The sequence below is a fragment of the Cnephaeus nilssonii genome (genome assembly GCF_951640355.1).
Source record: "Cnephaeus nilssonii genome assembly, chromosome: 21".
Taxonomy (NCBI): Eukaryota; Metazoa; Chordata; class Mammalia; order Chiroptera; family Vespertilionidae; genus Cnephaeus; species Cnephaeus nilssonii.
The window spans coordinates 5,128,088-5,149,764 of record NC_137092.1 but is presented as its reverse complement, the minus strand read 5'-3'; the positions used below and the strand labels follow the sequence as shown (position 1 = coordinate 5,149,764).

The following is a 21,677-nucleotide window of genomic DNA, read 5'->3' as shown; positions in this document are numbered from 1 at the left end:
TCTGTCTTTCCCTTGTCGTTGCCCTCCTGGTCATTAAACTCCCTTCACCAGATCTCTGAGATGCATGAACTGCGATGCGCTATTTATGATTCTTTGGCCGTAAGCAAAAAGCCTGGCTAACTTCACACACTGGAGAAGGAGGGGAAGGGGGAGTGGGAGGGGGAAACGTAGATGTGAGAGAGACACATCAGTTGGTTGCCTCCCCCATGCACCCCAACCAGGGCTGGGGATTGAACCTGCAACCTAGGTACGAGGTACGTGCCTTTGACCAGGAATAGTGAGTGTTTTCTATGTGCCTAGCGTTGTGCGAGGCTGAGGAGCTGGGAGGTAGCAGGGGGTTATAAGGAAACGGGGCTTGTGGCATGGTGAGTTTTGGCATCTGATAGACCTCGGTTTGAATCCTGGTTCTGCTGCCCACTGGCTTGGTTGTGTGGTAGTGGGTAATGTATTGAATTGCTATAAGCTTTAATAAAAAGCTTAATAAAATCCTCCCTCCAGCGTGGTAGTGAACACAGTGCACATGCGTGTCTGGCGTAAGGCTCAGGTGAGCCGGGGAAGAGAACCAGGATGAGGCGTGAAACAGTCCTGGGAGGGGAGGGAGGGAGGAAGAGGATAGTTGAAATGGACAGCGACCCATTCCCACTGGTTTCAAGGGCCCTTGTATGCTAAAGACCTTTATTTAAATAACCTTTCTCTCTTCTTTTTGGGGGATGACTGGTCCTTGTTCTTTAGTCTTTCCTAAAGTAATCATCACTTTCCAACTCTTTAGTCATCATGATGGTTTTCTTCGGTAGCTTCAGACTTTTCTCTCTAGCTGTGGGTGGACTGGGAGTTTGGACGGTACTCTGTGCCCCTGGAGAGTGGAGATAAGAGGGACATCACTCTTGCTCGCCCTTCTCTTTAAGTCTAGTCCAGAGAACGAGAAGTGAACGCAGATGACAATGTGCGGATGTATTACTGACGAAGCCTGCTGGGGGCGCCGCTGTGATGTGAAAGCACACACTTGTGGAGCATCTCCTGTGTGCCAGGCACCTTCCAGGAATGAATTTAGGCAACCGAGGCCAAGGCTGGAAAAGAGGAGGAGACGTGAAAGGATTTGATTAAGAGCAGTGCCGACCTGTCCTCTTCTGTTCATGCTCTGCTGAGTGATTTGACCTCTTCTCCGAATGACCTGCAACCACGTTAATTAAAAGTGCTCACAGGTAACACATGGCCGATAACCCTGGTTTTTCATGGATGATCTCCCTAGATGGGCGACCAAGCTCCTTTCAACAGCCGGAAGGACTTCTCTCTCTCTCTCACATCATGTAGAGGTCAGACGTGATGGAGAAAATCACCCAGCCTGCACCTTCTATCAGGGAGCTGTGACTTAGGCTTATGAAAAAGAACCCAGACTATTACACATTGGTTTTAGGGCACATTTTTATTTGCTGATGGTAATTGGTTACTAGTAACAAAATAGACAGCATCCCACACCACAATTGCACTAGATAGTTTATCTTCTTTAGCACATTGGGAATGATTTTGTTTCTAAATGGGGTGCATCAAACCATTTCCGAATTATAGTTGTTCCCCGCCTCCAGCCACCACTACCCCCTACACTGCTCCTTCGAGGCTGTTTCTCACACTCTTCTCCAAACTTTTATTTTTTCTTTCTTTCTTTTAAAAAATATATTATTTATTTATCTTTAAAATAAGTATATTTTTATTGATTTCAGAGAGGAAGGGAGAGATAGAGATAGAAATATCAATGAGAGAGAGTCACTGATTGGCTGACCCCTGCACGCCCCACACTGGAGATCGAGCCCGCAACCCGGGCATATGCCCTGACCGGGAATGGAACCGTGACCTCTGGGTTCATAGGTTGATGCTCAACCACCGAGCCACACTGGCCAGGCTCTTCTCCTAACTTTTAGAGAAAACTGTTCCAATCAGGTAAAGTCTAGGCAACAGAGGGTTAAATAGGCGCAAGAATGCTGGTCATATGAAAAGGTTTTGTAGCTTCAGATCAGAGAGAGCATCGTCTATAGCAGTGATGGCGAACCTATGACACGCGTGTCAGCACTGACACGCGTAGCCATTTCTGATGACACGCAGCCGCATGCCGAGGATGAAACATTTGCGACTAGAGTCTTGGAGTTAGTTTTTTCCTCAAAGTGACACACTACCCAAGTTATGCTCAGTTTTTTGCCAAAGTTTGACACACCAAGCTCAAAAGGTTGCCCATCACTGGTCTATAGTAATAGGTCTGAGACTGTTCATTCCTTTGTTCATTCATTCAATAAATATTTAGTGAGCTCTTGGGAATTCCAGATGAACGAGACAATGTATTTCCTTCAAGATTCTTCTTCAGACCAATAAGATGACTACAAAATGACCCTGGTGGGGATGGGTGGGTGGTGGTGGTGGTGGTGAAGCAACAATGAGGTTGTTTGTTAGACATTATCAGGGAGGGCCTTCCTGAGGAGGCAGCTGTACCTGGGCTTGTGGCATCTACTGTGGGCAGAGGAAGACACCCCTCCTAACCGAATCCTCCCATCCACTCGTCCTCTGCATCCGCTACAGGTCTGGCTCAGGTGAGAGCCGCATTCCTTGGCTGGGAGCACGGCAAGGCTTAGGTGGCTGATGTAGGAACTGAGGCCACGGGCAACATTGACTTGACTGCTGCTCATTTGCCACAAGGCGCAACTTGAATGAAATGTCAGCTTTCTTCTTAACCCTCCTGCAAACTGGCCAGCGCTTAGCTCATTTCTGAAAGATCCTTTGAAAAGTGGATTTTTCATTTTCTCCAGTTTATCTGCAGAGTATGAAAATATCATGGCAAATTTTGGGGTGGACTATTTGGGAGAAAGGACACACAAAAAAAGACAATGTATAGTTTTTATTTTTTTAAAAAGAAGTTTAAATTTCAGTTTTCCTTTGTATTAGTTTCAGGTATACAGCATCAAGGTTAGACAGTTAAGTAATTTATAAAGCGATCCCTCTGATAATTCAAGTACCCACCTGACACCATGCTTAGTTATTACAATACTTAGAGGCCCGGTACATGAAGTTCATGCACTGTGGGGAGGGTGTCCCTCAGCCTGGCCTGCGCCCTCTCACAGTTCGGGACCCCTCGGGGGATGTCCGCCTGCCAGCTTAGGCCCTATCCCCGGGGGATCTGGGATCCCTTGCTCCTTACCGCCTGCCTGCTCGTTCCTTACTGCTCGGCTCGCCACTCCTTACCTCTGCCGTGGAGGCAGGAGAGGCTCCCACCACCACCACTGCACTCGCCAGCTGTGAGCCTGGCTTCTGGCTGAGCAGCCACTCCCCCTGTGGGAGCGCACTAACCACCAGGGGGCAGCTCCTGTGTTGAGCGTCTGCCCCTGGTGTCAGTGAGCATCAATTGTTCCGATTGTTCCGTCTTAACGGTCGCTTAGGCTTTTATTATATAGAAGATTATTGACTGTAGTCCCTGTGCTGTACTTTACATCCCCGGGACTGTTTTGTAACTGCCAATCTGTCCTTCTCAATCCCTCCACCTTTTTCACCCAGTTCCCCAGCCCTTCTCCCTTCTGGCAACCACCACTCTGCTCTCTCTATGAGTCCGCTTCATTTCTGTTTGCTCATTTATTTTGTTCTTTCGATTCCACATTTAAGTGAAATCATATGGTGTTTGAAAAAAGACAATATCTTTAAACTCAGATTTTCTTTGGATCAGTTTTCCCAAACAGCAAAACATTATCTATGTCTTTAAATGCAGAGATGTGGAAAGAGGTAGTTCCCGCTGACTTCAAAAATAATTAGATTTTTAAAAGACATAGAGTCTTTTCTTCACCGATGCTCGCTTTGGTTCTTCAGAGTTGAGAAATGCTTTTAAATCTATAATGAAACTATTGCCACCTTCATAGATAGTCCTCAAGACATTATGAAAGAACAGTTTAAGTTTTCATCTCTGAATGTGAGAAAAGTGATGAGCATGAGGAAAACAATGATTAGGCAGGTGTCTGCCCTCATATGTCCAAACGGGATGGAGCCCTGAAGCAAAGACCTTTCCGATCATCCCCATCCCAGGGCCGGGGACCACTGGCTTTGGTGGCCTCACGGGAGCGGGACAGGGGGGAGGGGGCACGGTGACCCGCCAATCACATGCCGATCACAGCAAGCAGCTGTGAAGAGAAATTTCAGCCGGCCGCCACATCGTCCCAGGCACTTGCATATAAGAGACGGATCAAAATGAAAGGCACCGATAGCCAGCCGCAGGGAAACCTCATTCACTTTGATTCAAGTAACTCGATTCCCCAGCTCGGAGATAGGCTGCGGGCCAGCAGCCTGGGCTAGTATTGATCACCTGTCTTCCTAGCGGCGGTGGCAGCCCCTCACCCATGGTGTTGTGAGGAAGCGAACCACTTAGCAGGAGCAGGGTAGCTTGGGAGATTAGTGCCGATCCTGGGAGGGGTGGGGTGGGGGTTCACTGTGAATTATGCAGATGAGTCAGGATTTTCAACATTTTGGAGTTCTTTTGAAAAAAATACATATTTCTATTACCCTAGCCAGTTTGGCTCAGTGGATAGAGAGTCGGCCTGTGGACAAAAGGGTCCCGGGTTCAATTTAGAGGATATTTTTCTGTTGGCCTTTTAGAGAGAGTGGATGAGAGAGGGAAAGCCAGAGAGAAACATCTATGTGAGAGGAACACATCGATTGCATGTCCCCTACACGTGCCCAGAACCAGGGCCCGGGCTGGGGAGGAGCCTGAACCAAGGTATGTGCCCTTGACTGGAATCGAACCTGGGATCCTTTGGTCCACAGGCCGATGCTCTAGTCACTGAGCCCACCTGGCTAGGGCAGTCCCTCTCTATTTTAAAGGAAAAAGGCTGCGGCTGCCAGCTCCACAAGCTCACTGCCCTTTTTGCTGGCGCCCTGGTTTCTGACACTTGAGTGGGTTCCACATGACCCCCCTCTGGCCACCTAGCTCCTGTTTACTTGAAGAGCCCGGCTCTTCCTTTTCTTCTGGGCCTTCCATACAGCATTTTCCCTTGCCCTCCCTCCCCTCGCTGGTTTGCTGTGTTGGACTAGTTTTATGTTTTGAAGTTGCATTATACATGTGTGTTATAATATAGATGAGCTGTAAGAAGTTCAGTAGCATTTATTTGGACATTGCTGCCTCTTCGGGAGCTGAAAGCAGTGGGCTAATGTGAATGGGGCTCTTACTAAGCGGTAGGCACCCCACATGTTATGCGTTACAGTGGTGCTCCTCGGACTTCAGTGCAGATCTGTGTCACCTGGGGTGTGTTAAAAGGTAGGTTCTGATTCATTTGCTCTGGGCAGGGACCTGGAGCTCCGTTTCTAACTGGCTCCTGGGCGAAAAGGCCGGGCCACAGGCTGCATTCTGAATAGCAAGACATTGTATCATTCGATGCTGGCGACACTATGAGGTAACTTATTTTCCATTTACATACGCGGAAGCTGAAGGTTAGAGGACTTAGATGATTTTCCCAAGGCCATGTTGCCAGAAACCAGCAGAGCCTAGGGCTGCCTCCTGGGATAGTGAATGTTATCTGGGGTAGGAAATGTCCTACACGGGTGTTCTGAGGCGACCTGAAACAGAATTGATATGTTTAGTTAACTGTTTCTTTTCTTTTTGTTAATCCTCACCTGAGGATGGAGATATATATATATATATATATATATATATATATATATATATATATATATATATATATATAGAGAGAGAGAGAGAGAGAGAGAGAGAGAGAGAGAGAGAGAGAGGAAGGGAGGGGGAGAGGTAGAGAGAGAGAGAGAGAGAAACATTGATGTGAGAGAGACACAGCGGTTGGTTGCCTCCTACATGCACCCCAACCAGGATGGGGGATCCAGCTAGCAACTGAGGTACATGCCCTTGACCAGAACTGAACCGGGGACCCTTCAGTCCGCGGATGGACACTCAATCCACTGAGCCACACTGGCTAGGGCAACTGTTTCTTGTTTTATGAAGCTTCTTTTCCAGTTTAAGCCCTCTTTTTGCAGGACCTTGTGTTACATGGTGGTTCAGATGTGTTGGATTTTGTTTCTAAAGATGAGATGTAGAGTTTAGGGTGATGCGCTGGCCAGAATTCTAGTTTAGAAAACATCGTGTCACCGGCGCAGTCTGGACCGAGCGCAAGCGGAACTGGATGGGGAAGGGTTCGGGGGGAGGAAATCCTCGGGCTGACGGGCACTGGAACACGGGGGGCTCTCAGTGTGCTACCTCCTCACAGGCCCGCGGAGGAGGCCGTCCCTGCCCACAGATCAGCGACACTTTAAAAAATAACATTTGACCTGCTTATAAAATTCAGTTTTGTAATAAAAAAATGGGGCTGCAGAAATGTAATCATGATCTGAAAACCAATTAGCAGGGTTTCCTATTTTACTTTTATTTTCACCTTTAAAAAACCTCACCTTTAAATGTAAAAGGCGGAGGACCCCATGCACACAGAACAGCAAGAGTTCAACGTGGCGATTTCTTGCCATAAATAATTTAACCACTGTTTTTGGTTTTGAGGGGCAGTAGGAGTAAAAGGGGCAGCATGAAGACCCCCCCAAGATTTAAGGAATGCCAGTGTGCAGCTTCTGGAGGCTTGTTCCATCTGTCACCGGGCGTCCCATGGCTGGGCGGACCCCGCAGCTGGGGGCCGGTGCTAATTGCTCCCCAACCCGGGCCCGGTCACCGGCGCATGCGCAGTGCGGCCGCCGGGCTCCGGGGGCGGTTCGCAGGCCTATTGCTCTGGGGCAGGTTCTGTGCGGTCAGCACAAGGGCCAGGACCGCGACCGGGAGCAGCTCTGCACCTGAGCAGGGAAACAGAAAGCATCTCTAGTGACAATCACCTCGCGGCCGAATAGGCCCTGGGGTTGGAGGCGGGTTTCTGTAGGCGTGTGTACACACACACACACACACACACACACACACACACAGACACACACGTACACACACGTTTACGGTGCCAAAAACATCCTCACGCGCTCGTAACTCCGAGGAAGAGCGATTAGGGGCTGGGAGAGAAATTTAGGGGACAGAACGAGGAGGGGTGAGGGGTGCCCATCTCTCAAACTTTCGGCGCTGCGTCCTCCAGATGCTCTGCGCCCCGTTTGCATGTCTCTGGTGGGGGGCGGTCCGGGCGCCCCAATTCCTCCTCTGCTCTTGGCAGACCCTTTACAGAACCGCAACCGCCTTTGGGGGTTCCCAGTAGGAAGCCCCTCGTGCCGCCGTCCCCCAAACCGGGAAGCCGCCCCGGAGACCATCCCCTGGCGCCCGGGGCTGTGCAGCTCCGCGCCCCAGGGGCCGTGGGGCGTGGGCGGAGGCGTGGGCCGCCCCGAGCCGCCCCCGCGCGGCCGCCGACCCCGGGCCAGGGCGGCGCGCGCTCCCACCCGCGCCTCCGGGGACTCCGCCGGGCCGGGCGGCGCGCTGGGCATGCTCAGTGGCCGGGCGCCGGCTGGCGAGTCGGAAGCCTGTGCGCCGCCGCCGCCGCCGCCGCCGAACCGGCCGGGGAGCGCGCGGGACTCGCTGCAGCGGCGGCGGGCGCGGGGCGGGGAGGGAGCCGAGCCCCGCGCGGGGCCCCGATACCCGGCCACCGCGGCGCCGGCCCCCTCGCAGGGAAGGGGCCGGCCCTGCTGGCGTCGGCGGGGCGCGCAGGAACCAGAGCGGCGGCCGCATCCTCGCCGCCCGCCCCGGCCGGGCCGCGTCCCCTAGCCGTCGGGCATGGAGCCGTGGAGGCAGTGCGCGCAATGGCTCATCCACTGCAAGGTGCTGCCCGCCAACCACCGGGTGACCTGGGACTCGGCTCAGGTGTTCGACCTGGCGCAGACCCTGCGCGATGGGGTCCTCCTCTGCCAGCTGCTCAACAACCTCCGGGCGCGCTCCATCAACCTGAAGGAGATCAACCTGAGGCCGCAGATGTCCCAGGTGAGGAGGCCGGGTGTGTGTGTGTGTGTGTGTTGGGGGGGGGGGGGGCGCCTCGGTCCCCGGCCCGCTGCTCCCAGTAATCACCCGGATAATGTCTTTGTGCGGATGCAGATCTCTAGGTGCGCCCGGCTTGCCCTGCCTCCCAGCCTCCTGCTTTGGGGGCCACCTCGGCTTTTCCGACCTCGGTGGGGAAGGTTTGGCTCTTGGGCTGAACGCTAAAGCCCAGCGTCCGGAGGTGGTAGGAGGCTTTCGGCAAGGCTTTCTGTGCGGCGGGAACCGATACTGCCGGAGGGGCCCCTCACCTACTTTTGTGCGTGTGTGTGCGTGTGTGTGCGTGTGTGTGCGTGCGTGTGCAACAAAAGGATCCGGAGCCAGCCCCTGACAGTACCGAAGGGGTGGGATGCACCGAGACGATGGGCTGAGCTGCCTTTAGTGCGAGTCTCTCTGGCTTGCGTCTCGTCCCCATGTTTTCTTGAAAGAGGAACCATGACTTCAACGAGGACTCGAGGAAGTGGAGGGCGTTCCGGGACCGTTATCTGTACCGGGATGACCCTGGGCGAAGGGAGGCAAAGGGGGCGCCGCAGGGAGGCGCCCCGAGAGCCCCTGAGCGCGTGGGGCCGGCTGGCGAGCGAGCGGCTCTGTTTACAGTCCTGGCTGAGCCATGTGGGAAGGAACGGGCCAGCCGCTCTCGGCAGCGACAGGAAGCGAGAAGTTTCGCTCGAGATTCCGCTTTCCCTCGCTCAGGGCGCTCAGGGCCGCCCGCTCTGCTGCTGCGGTGCAGGCTGGGCTCCCGCGGCTGCAGGCGCCTCTGCGGGGTGGGGGTGGGGGTGCACCCTAGAGTCAACGCAGTGGAACAGTGCTTCTGGGTCCTGGCAGAAAGTGTTTGCACAGAAAGTTGGTGAACCCGACTCAGCACACCCATTTTCTCTTTCACAGTGCAAAAACCCCACTTTCAACTTAAAAGGCAGGGGAAAGAGGCCCTCCATGACACATCCTGAATGATAGGGAACCTTGGCTGCCTAGCAACCAGAGCAGTGCCTTTCACCACACACTGACTTTATATACTTTACTAATTATGTAGTCATCCCTTCTTCCGGGTGGCAGTGTCTTATCAGGCCCCCGGCACCTCGAATCCGGCTCCCTTGCCTGTCTGCCTTCAGCCTGCTGGCTAGCACTCCCCAAGTAAGGACAGGCTGGAAGCACTGAGAGCCATGTGCTCTTAGAAGCGAGGTCAGTTGTTTCCGACTCTCCCTAGTCCTGGGTGGTGACTGCTGACGCCTGGGCCCCTTTTGAGCTGCCCCAGTTCTGGCTGTTCTATCCAGGGGTCAGCAGACGTCTCCATTACACTGGGAGCCACCGATGCCCACTCTCCCCGGCCCCAGCCTCGGAGGCAGAGCAGGTCAGGATGCCTCGGCCCACCAGCAGGAAGAGCAGTGCTGAGTGCATTTCCTGAAACTCCGGTGTCCTGCAACCCCCGGGGGCTGTTCTCTAAGTTGTTCTCTGTAATCAGGTTTTCTGGACAGCTGCAGATCTCTCTTTAACTTTCTAACCCTTGTTTGAATGTCAACAATCATAGGAAATCTTTTCAAATGTGTTTTTGCTGTTCTCTTTGTAGCACATATTAGATATAATTGAATCCTTTTGAGGACTAAGGACCGTCATTATAAGCATCACTAATGAAAATTGAGCCCTTATAATGCTCTACAAAATCTGTTCCCTACGGGGGCTGGGGGGTACCACAGTGAGCACAGCAGGATCCGAGCCCTGAAGGAATTATTACTGTGCTATCAGATAAGCCACCAGGCTATAATGAGCTAAACAGCCAATGGCCCTCCTTAGGCTGTTGTGCTTTTGGGTTCTTCAGTCTGACCCTGAACTTCCTGGTTCCAACTTCAGTGCAGTTTCCTCTCTGGTGTCTTATGGATGAGGGCTTCTCCCAAAAGTGAACCCCGGAAGGCTGGCACCTGAATATGGTGCTCAGTTTTCTTCTTGGTTCTTGGCCTCATTTCAGAGAGAGACGGTTTCTAAACAGCTGAGTGCTGGACAGGCGAGTTGGTATTATACAAGTTGTCATTAAATCCTCAAATGAGACTTCATTCAGCAAGCTGACATATTTAACACGCCTGCAGGTGTCCAGCACATACCGTGTAACTTAATAGATATTCACTATTAGCAAAATTATTAGAAATATTTCCCCCCCTGCTATTGTCATCGATTATAACAAATTTAAAAACACTTGCAAGGCTTACAGATTTTTTTGAGGGATGACGTCTCCAAATAGCTCTGTCTTTAGCTACTCATATATCTTTCTTGGTAAAGGTTCTAGATGCTTCTGTCATAAGGTTCTTACTCTATCGGCTCTATTCATACTTAATAGTGAATAACCTAGAAACCCTGACATGTGTCCCAGCAGACTTACCCTTACCCTTCTGAATTTAGAGATGTCAATACTAGTACTTGTGGCTTTTGCCCGAAGAGCCATTCTGTCCACCTGATTGAGGCTCTACTGAAGGTGTTAATTTGAAATGGATAGCGAGCCCACGATCTTCTAAACCAGGAAATACCTGGAAGCTCTCACTTTCTAGGTTTGTGGTATTTGAGACTGCTTGAGCAGATGTTGACAAATGAAATTTTAGTTGATTTTTAATTTATTTTTTTAAAATAGGTTTTTTTATTGATTTCAAAGAGGAAGGGAGCGGGAGAGAGAGATAGAAACATCAACGATGAGAGAGAATCATTGATTGGTTGCCTCCTGCACACCCTCTACTGGGGACTGAGCCTGCAACCTAGGCATGTGCCCTTGACCGGAATCGAACCTGGGACCCTTCAGTCTGCAGGCTGATGCTCTATCCACTGAGCCAAACCAGCCAGGGCTGGAATTTTAGTTTATTGATGTTTGGCTTGAGCTGTGAGACATGCCCACGTGTCAAGGTTAGAGAGACAAGAACCTGGAAAGGAGTAGAGATGGAGATGGAGAGAGAGGAGGTAGGAGGGAAACCGGTAAAATGTGGTTCCAGGAATCCAAGTGAGTGAAGTGTTTGTAGAAGGAGTGATCAGACATGTCAAATGCTGCCAATGGAGTAAAATGAATCGATGGAGTATTGGATTAAGCAAAATACAGTTCTTTGGTGACCTTGACAGACACAGATTGGTGAGTGATGGTCAGAAGAGAGCCCGGGAGGAGAGTATGGAGACAGCAAGCATAGGCATCTCCCTGGGAGTAATTTTGCTGTAAATAGAGCAGAAAAATGGGGCCATGGCTAGTAGGGGAAGAGGGATCGAGAAAGCATTGTTTTCTTGTCACATAGAATGCATATTTTATACCTATTAAAAGAGCTCTTTTAGGTTGAGACAGAGTTTATCATGTCTACATGTATGTGTGGGAAAAATACATATGTATACATATAAGAAAACATAGGGGAAATAAACCTACTGTGTTCCTAAAACTTCCCTTCCCTCACATGCTGTTCTTAAGACCATTTCCTCTCAGTCATCGATTTGCATTGATTATGCTTTTTTTTTCATGTAATCTTTTATTCTGAGGACCAAGGGTTGGTGATGCAGCATTTCTAACAGAATATGCTACTATTGTCCCCAAGGTTCCCTTCCAAGCTGGAGGTGGGTTTCGATGCTGCTACTGCTTAGGAAAAGTTAAAGAGAGCCGTATTTCTGCTCTTCTGGCGACCTTGCTTCCGAACCTACTGAGAAAGCGGACAGAGGAGGGCTCCCACCTTCCTGTGCCTGCGCCCACAGACAGTGCTTTCTCTCCTGTTCTGTGGGTGAGTGATCGGAGCTCCTCCCTCCCTCCCGTGCTTCCTGCATCCTCAGCTCGCCCCTGGATCTGCCCATGTGCATGCAGTTATGTCATAGTCCCCTCGTTTGATTCAGGAAATGTTTCCAAGGTAGAGCCACAGACTTGCTGAGCATTGGGTGTGATGGAGAGTAACTCCTAGGGTTTCCCAGAACTCCCAGGGCAGGTGTCAGCGTCAGCCTGCTTATAACTGTTTAATGGATGCCTGTGGATCACGGGGTGGAGTCCAGACTCCTTCGCAAGCATGCAAGGGCCCCTGGTCTGGGCCGGTTTGTCCTCAAAGCTCTGCTCCACTCTGTGCCCTGACCTTTTGGTGGCTCTGTGCTGCTAAAAGGCTCTGAACCTTTGCACATGCCCATTTCTCTGCTTGAGACGCCCCTTCTCATTCTTCAGGTTGAAGATTCTATTCAAGGGTCACCCCTTGCAGTGAGGGCTTCCCGACTTCTCCCCGAGGCGTGGCTGGTCTCGTGCTGCTTTGTCTGGGGCTCATGGGTGGAGCCAGCATTTCCCGCCCTGTTTGGCAATATTTTCCTCATCTGTCTCCCTTCCAGGCTGTGACCGGCCTGAGGCTGCCCTAGGCATCCTTGTTTTTATGCATCTGTAGACACTGACACAGGCACTCATCCATAGTACCCATGCATAAGTAGGCATGTACAAATTCATTGATAGTGGATTGCAAATGGAGACTGTATACTGCCTTTTCAAATGTACAAGGTCATTAAAACAAAAACCACCTGTTCACTAAGTGGCATTACTACACTGCTTACCGCCAGGTGAGTGACCGAACCTGTCTCAGAAATAGGCACAATAAAAGAACCTACCTCCCAGAGTGCTTGTGAGGACAGGGAATGAATCAGCCTGTGGCCCACACGTGTAAATTTGCAGTACAGGTTAACTATTTGTATATAATTATGACTACAGCTGCTGCAGAAACAAACGAGGTTGTGCGTTCACACCCACCGTGCCTGAGCTGATCGTCACACACCGTGAGACAGGCTTTGTTATCGATCCCCACGCGTTAGATACTCTCCCGGGCTAAGCGGAGGTGGTAACTTGTACGCACACGCAGTTCTCGGTGGAGCCCAGATTAGAATCACAACATTCGAAGTGGAGTGTGTTCCCATCAGCAAGGCACTGGCACCTCTGAATGTGAACCGCAATGACATTCTCTTTTTTCACCGCGTGGCTCTCTTGCCGTGCTCCCTCGGAGAATGTTCTGGTTGGTGTTGTGGCTGTGGAAAACAGCACCTCCATGCTAGTTGGATATTGGGTCATAATTTTGCTTCAGGGTATTGAATGTACCAACGGGGTGATTTTATACACATCATACTCTTCCATGTAAAGTGGGAGGTAGACCTTTGACATGCATGTGATGGTTACCGGAAGTAAAACCAGATAGAAAAACTCAGGAGAGTTAAGGAGAGGGAAGGACAAAATGAGGGTAACTGGTCCTCTTTGGCCTTTTAATACTATGTCCCCGACAGCTGGCCTCTCTCTTTTCTTCATTTAAAATTTTATTTTTCAATTACAGTTTACATTCAGTATTATTTTGTATTAGTTTCAAGTGAACAGCATTGTGGTTAGACAATTATATACTTTATAAAATAATCCCCCTGATAATTCCAGCCCCACCTGGCACCAAACATAGTTATTACAATATTATTGGCTATGTTCCCTGTGCTGTACTTTATACCGACTGTTTTGTAGCTACCACTCTGTACTTCTCCAGCCCTTCACTTTTTACACCTAGTTCTTCATCCCCCATTCCCTCTGGCAACCATCAGTCTGATCTCTGGATCTGTGAGTCTGTTTTTGTTTGTTTGTTTGTTAATCCTCGCCATTGCTTTTCAGAGAGAGTGGAAGGGAGGGAGGGACAAGGAGAGAGAGAGAAACAATGATGTGCGAGAGACACATCCACTGGTTGCCTCCCGCCTGCACCCTGAACCTGCAAACCAGGTTCGTGCCCTTGACCGGGAATCAATCTAACCACTAGCCACCCCAGCCAGGGCCATGAGTCTGTTTCTATTTTGTTTGTTCGCTTATTTTGCTCTTTAGATTCCACAGATGAGTGAAATCATATGGTATTTGTCTTTCTCTGTCTGACTTATTTCCCTTAGCATAATACCCTTCAGGTCCATTCCTGTTATTGCAAACGGTAAGTTTTCATTATTTTTTTTTATGGCTGACTAATATTGCATTGGGTATATACACCCCAGCTTTTTTATCCACTCGTCATTGATGGGCTCGTGGTTGCTTCCGGTGCGTGGTTGTTGTAAATAGCACCATGACAGCGGCCCTTGAGCACATGGTGAGTGCTCTCTTGAGCTGGGTGGGCAGTGCCTGCATTTTCCTGGGCAGCAGGGACACACTGGTGTTTTAAATGATATCCTTCAGACAGTGGTCATTTTTCTTTTCTGTATTACAACCATTCTTGTAAATTCACAGACACTTATTACTAGCTATTGTTTATTTACATATTTTAAACATTTTATCAAATTTATTGGGGCGCCATTGGTTCATAAGACTATATACGTTCCAAGTGTACAATTCTGTATATTCATCTGTATATTGCATTGTGTTCTCACCACCCACGGACTAGTCTCCTTCCGTCATCACATACTTGACCCTCTTTACCCTCTTCTACTCCTCCCTCCCCCGACCCATTTCCCTCTGGTAATCACCATACTGTTCTTCCTGTCTATGTTTTTTCTTTGTTTTTGTTGGTTCATTTGTTGCTTTCAGTTTTATATCCCACATATGAGTGACATCATATGGTGCTTGTCTTTTTTTTTATCTGACTTATTTCATGTAGCATGATGCTCTACAGATCCATCCATGTTGTCGCAAATGGCAGTATGTCATCTTTTCTTAGGCCTGAGTAGTATTCCACAGTATATATGCACCGCTCTTCTTTATCCAGTCCTCTGTCACTTCGGTGTTTCCATGGCTTGACCACTGGGAATAATGCTACGATGAACATAGAGGTACATGTCTTTATGAATAATGTCTTCAAATTTTTCAAGTAAGTACCCAGAAGAGGGATTGTTGGGTCGTAGGTATTATTAGCTGGCTGTTTAGGATACCATAGGTCCTCACTTAATGCTGTTGATCGGTTCTGTGACCTTAAGTGAAATGACATATAAGGAAACCAGTTTTACCGTAGGCTAACTGATAGAAATGAGCCGAGTTTTTTGAGGACCTGCTGTATTATTATATCCCTTTCTCCCCCGTCAGCACAAACCCTGCATGGTGTTAAGACCCGTCACAAGTTTACCTCCGGCCTCTCCACAGTCTTGAGTATTTAGTGAAAGAACATTGAGCGGCAAGAGAGTAGCTACTTTGGACTTTTCTGGAAAGTTATTTAGAATTGTACCGTGTGCTGCTATAAGACTGTGCTTTCAAAATCTGTGTTGCAAGAAGTGTAGTCAGCTTTCAAGCTGCTTGCTTAACAGGAAGTCGGCAGCACATGTCGCTCACATGGGAGTTCTCTAACGGGTCAATTAATATGGAATATTTAATGAAACATTCGATACCCACCTCCCATGATTTTCAAAGTGCTTGCCTTAAAATAGATCTGAAACAGCTGCTCTAACAGACACGCATCCCGCCCCTGTGCCGTGAATGGCAGGAGCCTTCCCCGCAGCGTGGGGCAGCGTGGGGCAGCGTGGGACAGATTTAACCACAAGGCACCTATGCTCTGGTCCCAGCTCTGAGAGACTCAGCTGATACTGCTTCTCTTTGTCTCTGCCTTCCATACTTACATATACAGCCACGTGCTAAAGAGCAGCTAATTTTTTTTACACGTGTTTAGTTCTCACCCGGGAGGCCTGTGGTTCCATGCAGAGAGCTTTGGGACAAGGCAGACGTGTTGGGACCCATTTTACTTGTGGAGTCTCAGTATCCTCACATAATAGGCAAGAAATAGTCAAACCTTTGCAGCATCGTGGGGAGAATGAGACAGTATTTGTAAAATGCCTGGGGCGTAGTAGAAATGACACAGGATTTTATTTTCTTCCTCCTCCCCCACTTCCTGGATCCTCACACATATAAGAGGCAGGAAAAACAAGATCTTATCGCCCCTGTACAGAGGAGGAAATTGAGATGCGCACTGGCCGAAGGACGATTCTCAAGGTCACACAGACAGGACGTGGTGAGGACAGGACTTGAGTCCAGTTGTCCTAATTCCAAATCCTCTGAGGTTCCTCGTTCCTGCCACCAAGCTCAGTGGATAGATGGATGGTGAATGGCATGAGCAAATGGCTGGGAAGAGGCTTGGAAAAAGCAAGACCTGCTCACAGACTTCGAACGTACAATGACCCTGCATTATTTTGCACTGAAATTTGCTGTGTTTAAAATAGAAACATCTGAAATAACAAAACCCGATTTCACTTACTATCTGGTCTGATTATCTAGTTGGTGGACGATTTGCTTTTTAGTAATCTCATAGCCGCTGTGCTTTCCGTGTGGTTCTGTCTTCATGGGAGTCGGTGCATATGATGTGATTGATTAGTTAAATCATCCATTTGTCTACTAAGTATTAGGTGTCATAATGGATGCTGAGGATTCAAGGGTGGATCCCGTGTTGCCTTAGTCCACACGGCATGGGTTTTACCTCCGACATGTCCTTGGAGCTGGGCAGGGAGATTTGAGTTGGAGTGAATGAGCTTGGTGGGTGTTTGATAGGTGGGAGATGCTGCTTTGGATGCATTGTTCATTTCCTAGATGGAAGGTGTGACACTGATGTCACAAAATGGCTGTGTGTGTGTGTGTGTGCGTGCGTGCACACTGTGGCTGAAGGTATTTCTGTCCTCCCCATAGACATTTATCTAGTGCCTCCTCTGTGCAGGGCACTGGAGGCATAAAGATAAATCCTGTGAAGTTTCTGCTTTTGGGGGGGTCAGGAACCAGACTTGACCTCGGAGTCCGACTTTTGCAAGAACACAGAAAGAAAGTCAGTCAGTGGATGCTTACAAGGCTGGTGCGAAAGTGCAGGCAGCTGAGTGAGCCCGATGAGACCAGGAAGGGGGCAGAGGCAGGAGTGGTTACTGGAGAGGAAGAAGGTTTGAGGAAGAACACGGGGTGGGGAGAGTGTGTGTGAGATGAAGAATGTGCAAAGACCTTCACACCTCAGCGACATCCCCAACCAGACAGTCATTCTGAGCAATGATGACATTTCCTTAATAACCCGGGTACTGGGATATGGCCGTACCATTTGCATTTGGCAGTGAAGATGCTAAATCACTTGTCTTTGGTGGGTGCCTGGGGCATCGGAGGATGGCCTGTTCTCTTGAATAAGCAGTTAACTATCAGAACCGCTGTCCAGCTTCACATTTTAGAATCCACAGAGACGAAACTAATATTAACAGCAGCCGTGTCACATTCTCTCCTTAACCCGTGTCTCTGGGAGGACCCAAGTCTTTCATGCTCATTCTGAGCTCCAGACACCTCAGTTCCCGCTTCCCCCTCACGAGGACCAATTGCTATATTCTCCTGAATCCACGATAGTCGATGGGCAAGTGCAAGATTCTGTGTCCACGTGCTCTGCCGTCAGGAAGAATCTGAAGCCACGCATTTCTTGGGTGGCTGACTGTGCCCTGAGCTTACTAACTCTCTAGCCAACAAATGCTTTCTTCTGTTTGAAGGTCCGCTGAGTCTACACTCTGGATTGTCAATAAGCAACAGAATTATTCTAGGTTCGTTTCCCCTGCCGGCACTGCGTGCACGATTAAGTGAAAGTTGCGCTAGTTGAACGATGACATCACAAGAAAATGAGCAGATGCTGTGAGCTGGCTGCAGAGGGCACAGGTGGCCGGGGCCCTGCCGGGAACTGACAGAGGTGACTCAAGAGCTTCTGGTTTCTTGGTGGATGCTCGCTCAGGCGGGCCAGTGGCCTCTGGAGACCACAAACCGGAAGCAGTAGAATCCAGCTCTCAAAGTTTTCATGACACCTGAAAGGGACTCTAATGGACTCAGTATTCCCTTCAAGACCCAAAGCTCTTTCTTGGGGATGAGAAAGCAAAAAACAAAACAAAACAAAACAAAACAACACACACACAAAACCAAACCAAAAACAACAACAACAACAACAAAACAACCCCCTGTGCATTTCCCACCAGGGCCAGCTCCTTTATCTGGTGCAGTTCACTTCTGCAAGTGCAGAACTGCATTGTGCTCACCCAGAAGCAGGGTCCCTCCTCGCCCTCACTCACTCAGCCAGCATTTATTGAAACACCACATCCAAAGCTCTGGCCAGGTCCTGAGGCGTAACGCAGGACTCGGGCCATCAGAGCAGTGTGCGGTGGAGGCTGACCTCCTCACACTTCTCCCTGCTGCCTGTGGAAGAACTTCTAAGTGAAAGTCCTGGCGGGGACTCGGCCTCTTCCCCGTCTTCTCTCAGACCTACCTGCTTGCCCAGCGGGGGGTGGTGGTCTGGTCTCCTTCATAAGGGAGGCCCTGCAGAGCGGGTTCGTCTTCAAGGAGGAGATTTACAGCTGATGGTTTGTTTGCTTACTTGTTTTGCTGGAGTGACAGCCTGCATCCTCTGAGCTACATTTGCTAATATATATTAGCTTTTATCAATAAGAAGTTCCCACTTTCATCTGACTCCTGTATGTATTGTACCTATTGCTCATTGGGTTTCTCCATCAGTGGGAAAGGGGAGTGTTTATTACTTTGACCTTGAGGGGCTGTGAAGCATCTGCGGCCTAGCCCACAGGCCAGTGGCTTAACCAGGCACAGTCGTTTGTGCTGCTGTCTAGGCCTGAGCAAGGGCAGGATGCGCCGGTCCTGGCTGGGCTTCGTGGGAGGGCAGAGGCGCTGATAATTTGGGGTTTGTGGGTTCAGCTTGGACAGGTGTTGTAGGTGAGGCCGAGGGAGGGGTTGGCCCTCTTTAGTCATTTGCGGAGGAATAGCATTTGCTGCCTCGACTGTGTTTTAGCCAAAGCTGCAGGCCAGGACTTCAGACTGCAAAGTCACAAAGATGTAAGGATCTTGTGCGTGGTTCTTCCTTTAAATCGTGAGAATGAGGCCACGGTAGGGAATGAAAAATTGGCTTCACCACATTCAGCTAATTTCAGTCCAGGCCGAAGGAAGGCCCTGGAGGGACTGGCCTCCTGTGATTTTGTAGTTTATCTAAGATTTTAATAGAACACCCATCACAGGACCCACCTCCATGGACCCACTCTGAGCAGACGGAGACAGCTCCCTCTCTGCAGGTGGGTGGGCCGCTGGACTGGGCTGAGCTCCGCACAGCCCCGGGGACAGAGGCACGACTCATTCTCCGGCTGAGTGTCCTCCACACTCAACGTGAGTGATGTCTGCTCTGGATTTGTTGACTATATCAGTTCCGCCCATTGGGTCATTGAACTGGGACCACCTACCGAAGAGTTGTAGGTTTAAAAACTATTTCCTTCTTCAATGACAACTTCCATTCAGTAGTATTTTGTGTTTGCTTCAGGTGAAGAGTTGTAGATTTTCTTAAAAAGCAAATAAAAGGGAATGCAACTGTCCCGGCCAGTGTGGCTCAGTGGTTGAGCATTAGCCTATGAACCAGGAGATCACGGTTCAGTTCTCCATCCCCAGTGTGGGGTGTGCAGGCGGCAGCCAATCAGTGATTCTCTCTCATCATTGATGTTTCCATCTCTCCCTGCTTCCTTCCTCTCTGAAATCAATACATACATATATTTTTTTTAAAAAAGGGAATGCGGCCGTCCTCACCTTAAGCTGTATTCCCGGGTGGGGATAGGCAGCCCCCATGAGCCAGTGAAATAAATGATCGCAAACCCAAACACGAAGGTGATGGCTACCAAGGTCTGAGCCCCAAACCCTCTGATTAAGGAGAAACTACTGTGGTTGGAAACTTTGCCAGAGGGGCCGGGCCGGGCACTGCCGGGAACTGACGGAGGTGACTCGAGAGCTTCTGGTTTCTTGGTCTCATCCGCAAAGGAGCAGGGTTAGAAGAGGATGAAGTAAGCTAGGGCAAAGGTTGACACATCTGATGAGAGAAATGAAGGGGAAAATGAGCTCAGGCCAGAATAGAGAGAGAGAGAGAGGCAGGGAGCTCCCCTCCAGCGGTCCTGATAAGAGCGGGTCAGGGGCCCGGAGGAAAGGAGTGTGACGGTCTGAAAGGCTTCCTCAGGATCCAGAAAGACTGCTCCTTGGAGATTCAGCCTGAAGCAGGAAGAGCTGGAAATTGGTTTTGCGTAGCTCAGGGCCGAGTGTGGGTTTGCGTTTTGTGCCGTGCCGAAAGGTTTTTGCTCGTATAGGTTGAAACGCAACTGACTTGTTTTTCCATGGTGGAACCCAGCCAGGGCTTATGTGTGCCCTGTGGGGACACCTTCTTCCAGCACGGAGAAGCCTTCTCCCGTCCCCCCGGGCTGTGGCCCTGGGAGGTAGCAGTTCTAGCATTTGAGAGGGAAAGCCCTGAGTTTATTGGTTAATAAGATGATACAGGTTTCAGGGGTCAGTTCTATAATACATCATGTATATATTGTATTGTCAGATCACAAAGGGTCTTGTTCAGGATTTTGGACGCCACCCCCAAGTCACCATGGACTACATTTGAAAAATGCTGTTCAGTTGAGGCCTACCTATACCTGAGTAGGTGTTACAATGATGCCTACGTTGTATGAAAGCCTCATCCTGAGTCTTTTTGAATTTTATGAGGATGTTGGATCTTCCTCTGAAAACCTTAGGATGAGTGTCCAGAGCTTTTTGGCCAGTGGATCATTATATACTTTCTTTCTTTAAAAAAAAAATATTTTATTGATTTTTTTACAGAGAGGAAGGGAAAGGGATAGAGTTAGAAACATCAATGAGAAACATCGATCAGCTGCCTCCTGCACACCCCCTACTGGGGATGTGCCCGCAACCAAGGTACATGCCCTTGACCGGAATCGAATCTGGGACCTTTCAGTCTGCAGGCTGACGCTCTGTCCACTGAGCCAAACCGGTCAGGGCCATTATATACTGTCTTAGGCTTTTGTGTGGACATGGTGGTCGGGAGGTAAACAGTTGTAGGCGTTCCCTACTCACTCGGCATTCAACATACATTTCATGAGTGCTTTCTGTGTAAATGGTGGAGGACACCATCCGTGTCAGTCTAAGCATGACATACGTGGTCCTTGTCCCCGAGAAGCCATTGAAGTCCAGCAGGAAGGAAGTGACATATAGCTGTGTAGTCACTCCCCACATTCCTTGTGCAAAGGCCGGAGCGCTCCCCAGTCGGCATGGAGGGACCCATTTAGTCACACGCTGGTTTCATCCAGGCCTCCCAAAGGAGGAACACCTCCAGGGTGGTGGTGGTGTTTTTTTTATTTTTTATTTTTGGTAAATAATCACATATATTTTGTGGTATCTGTTTTTCAAATCTCCAGACACTGTGATTGTGTGGTCACATGCCCACTATTTATTGAAATAGAATTGTAGTGTGAGTGATGGAGCTCTCTGGGGAGGGGGAAGGAGAATGGTGTGTACAGACTCTGTGTCACCCTCGCCTGGCAGCCTTTGCCCGCCTGCTTGTGAGGTGTGACCATCAGAGCTGTCCCCATGGCCCTCCCGGTTTGCGTGACGGGCAGCGTTCAGAAGGCAGCGAGAGGGATGCCCTCTTGGCATCCCTGCCTTTTAATGAATGACTGTGTACAAAGTCGCAAGATAGTTGGGGAGGGAACGCACTGGGAGGAGGTGTGTCTATTCTGGGTGGTTAGAGGGGAGGTGCCAGCCCAGATTCCATCCTGGCAAGGCAGCGCAGGGAAGCTTGCTCCCAAGGCGTCCCTACTCTCCCACCCATTGCTTTGGCATCCTCAGCAGCCCTGGGCCCTCTCACGCCCAGCATTCTTCTTCAACTTGAAATTCAGGCTCCGTGCAGAAAGCCACAGCCAGGCTTGTGGCTCCTCCAGGAGGTGGGCTGTGACTCATTCATGACTCACGTGACCAGCTTCGGTTTCCTCC

The 21,677-nt window shown here is 49.8% G+C and overlaps 1 protein-coding gene across 2 annotated transcripts in view; it reads left to right on the top strand.

The window, feature by feature from the left end:
• Window positions 1–7,426: 7,426 nt before the first annotated feature.
• The window catches only part of VAV3 (vav guanine nucleotide exchange factor 3), a 170,352-nt gene continuing 156,101 nt past the window's right edge, over window positions 7,427–21,677 (top strand). The window contains exon 1 of one of the 2 annotated variants that reach the window (XM_079761402.1): window positions 7,427–7,918. In XM_079761402.1, coding sequence (XP_079617528.1) covers window positions 7,715–7,918 — 204 coding nt within the window. In that variant the 5' untranslated portion in view covers window positions 7,427–7,714. The remainder of the gene's footprint in view (window positions 7,919–21,677) is intronic. The other variant, XM_079761401.1, reaches the window with a different exon arrangement.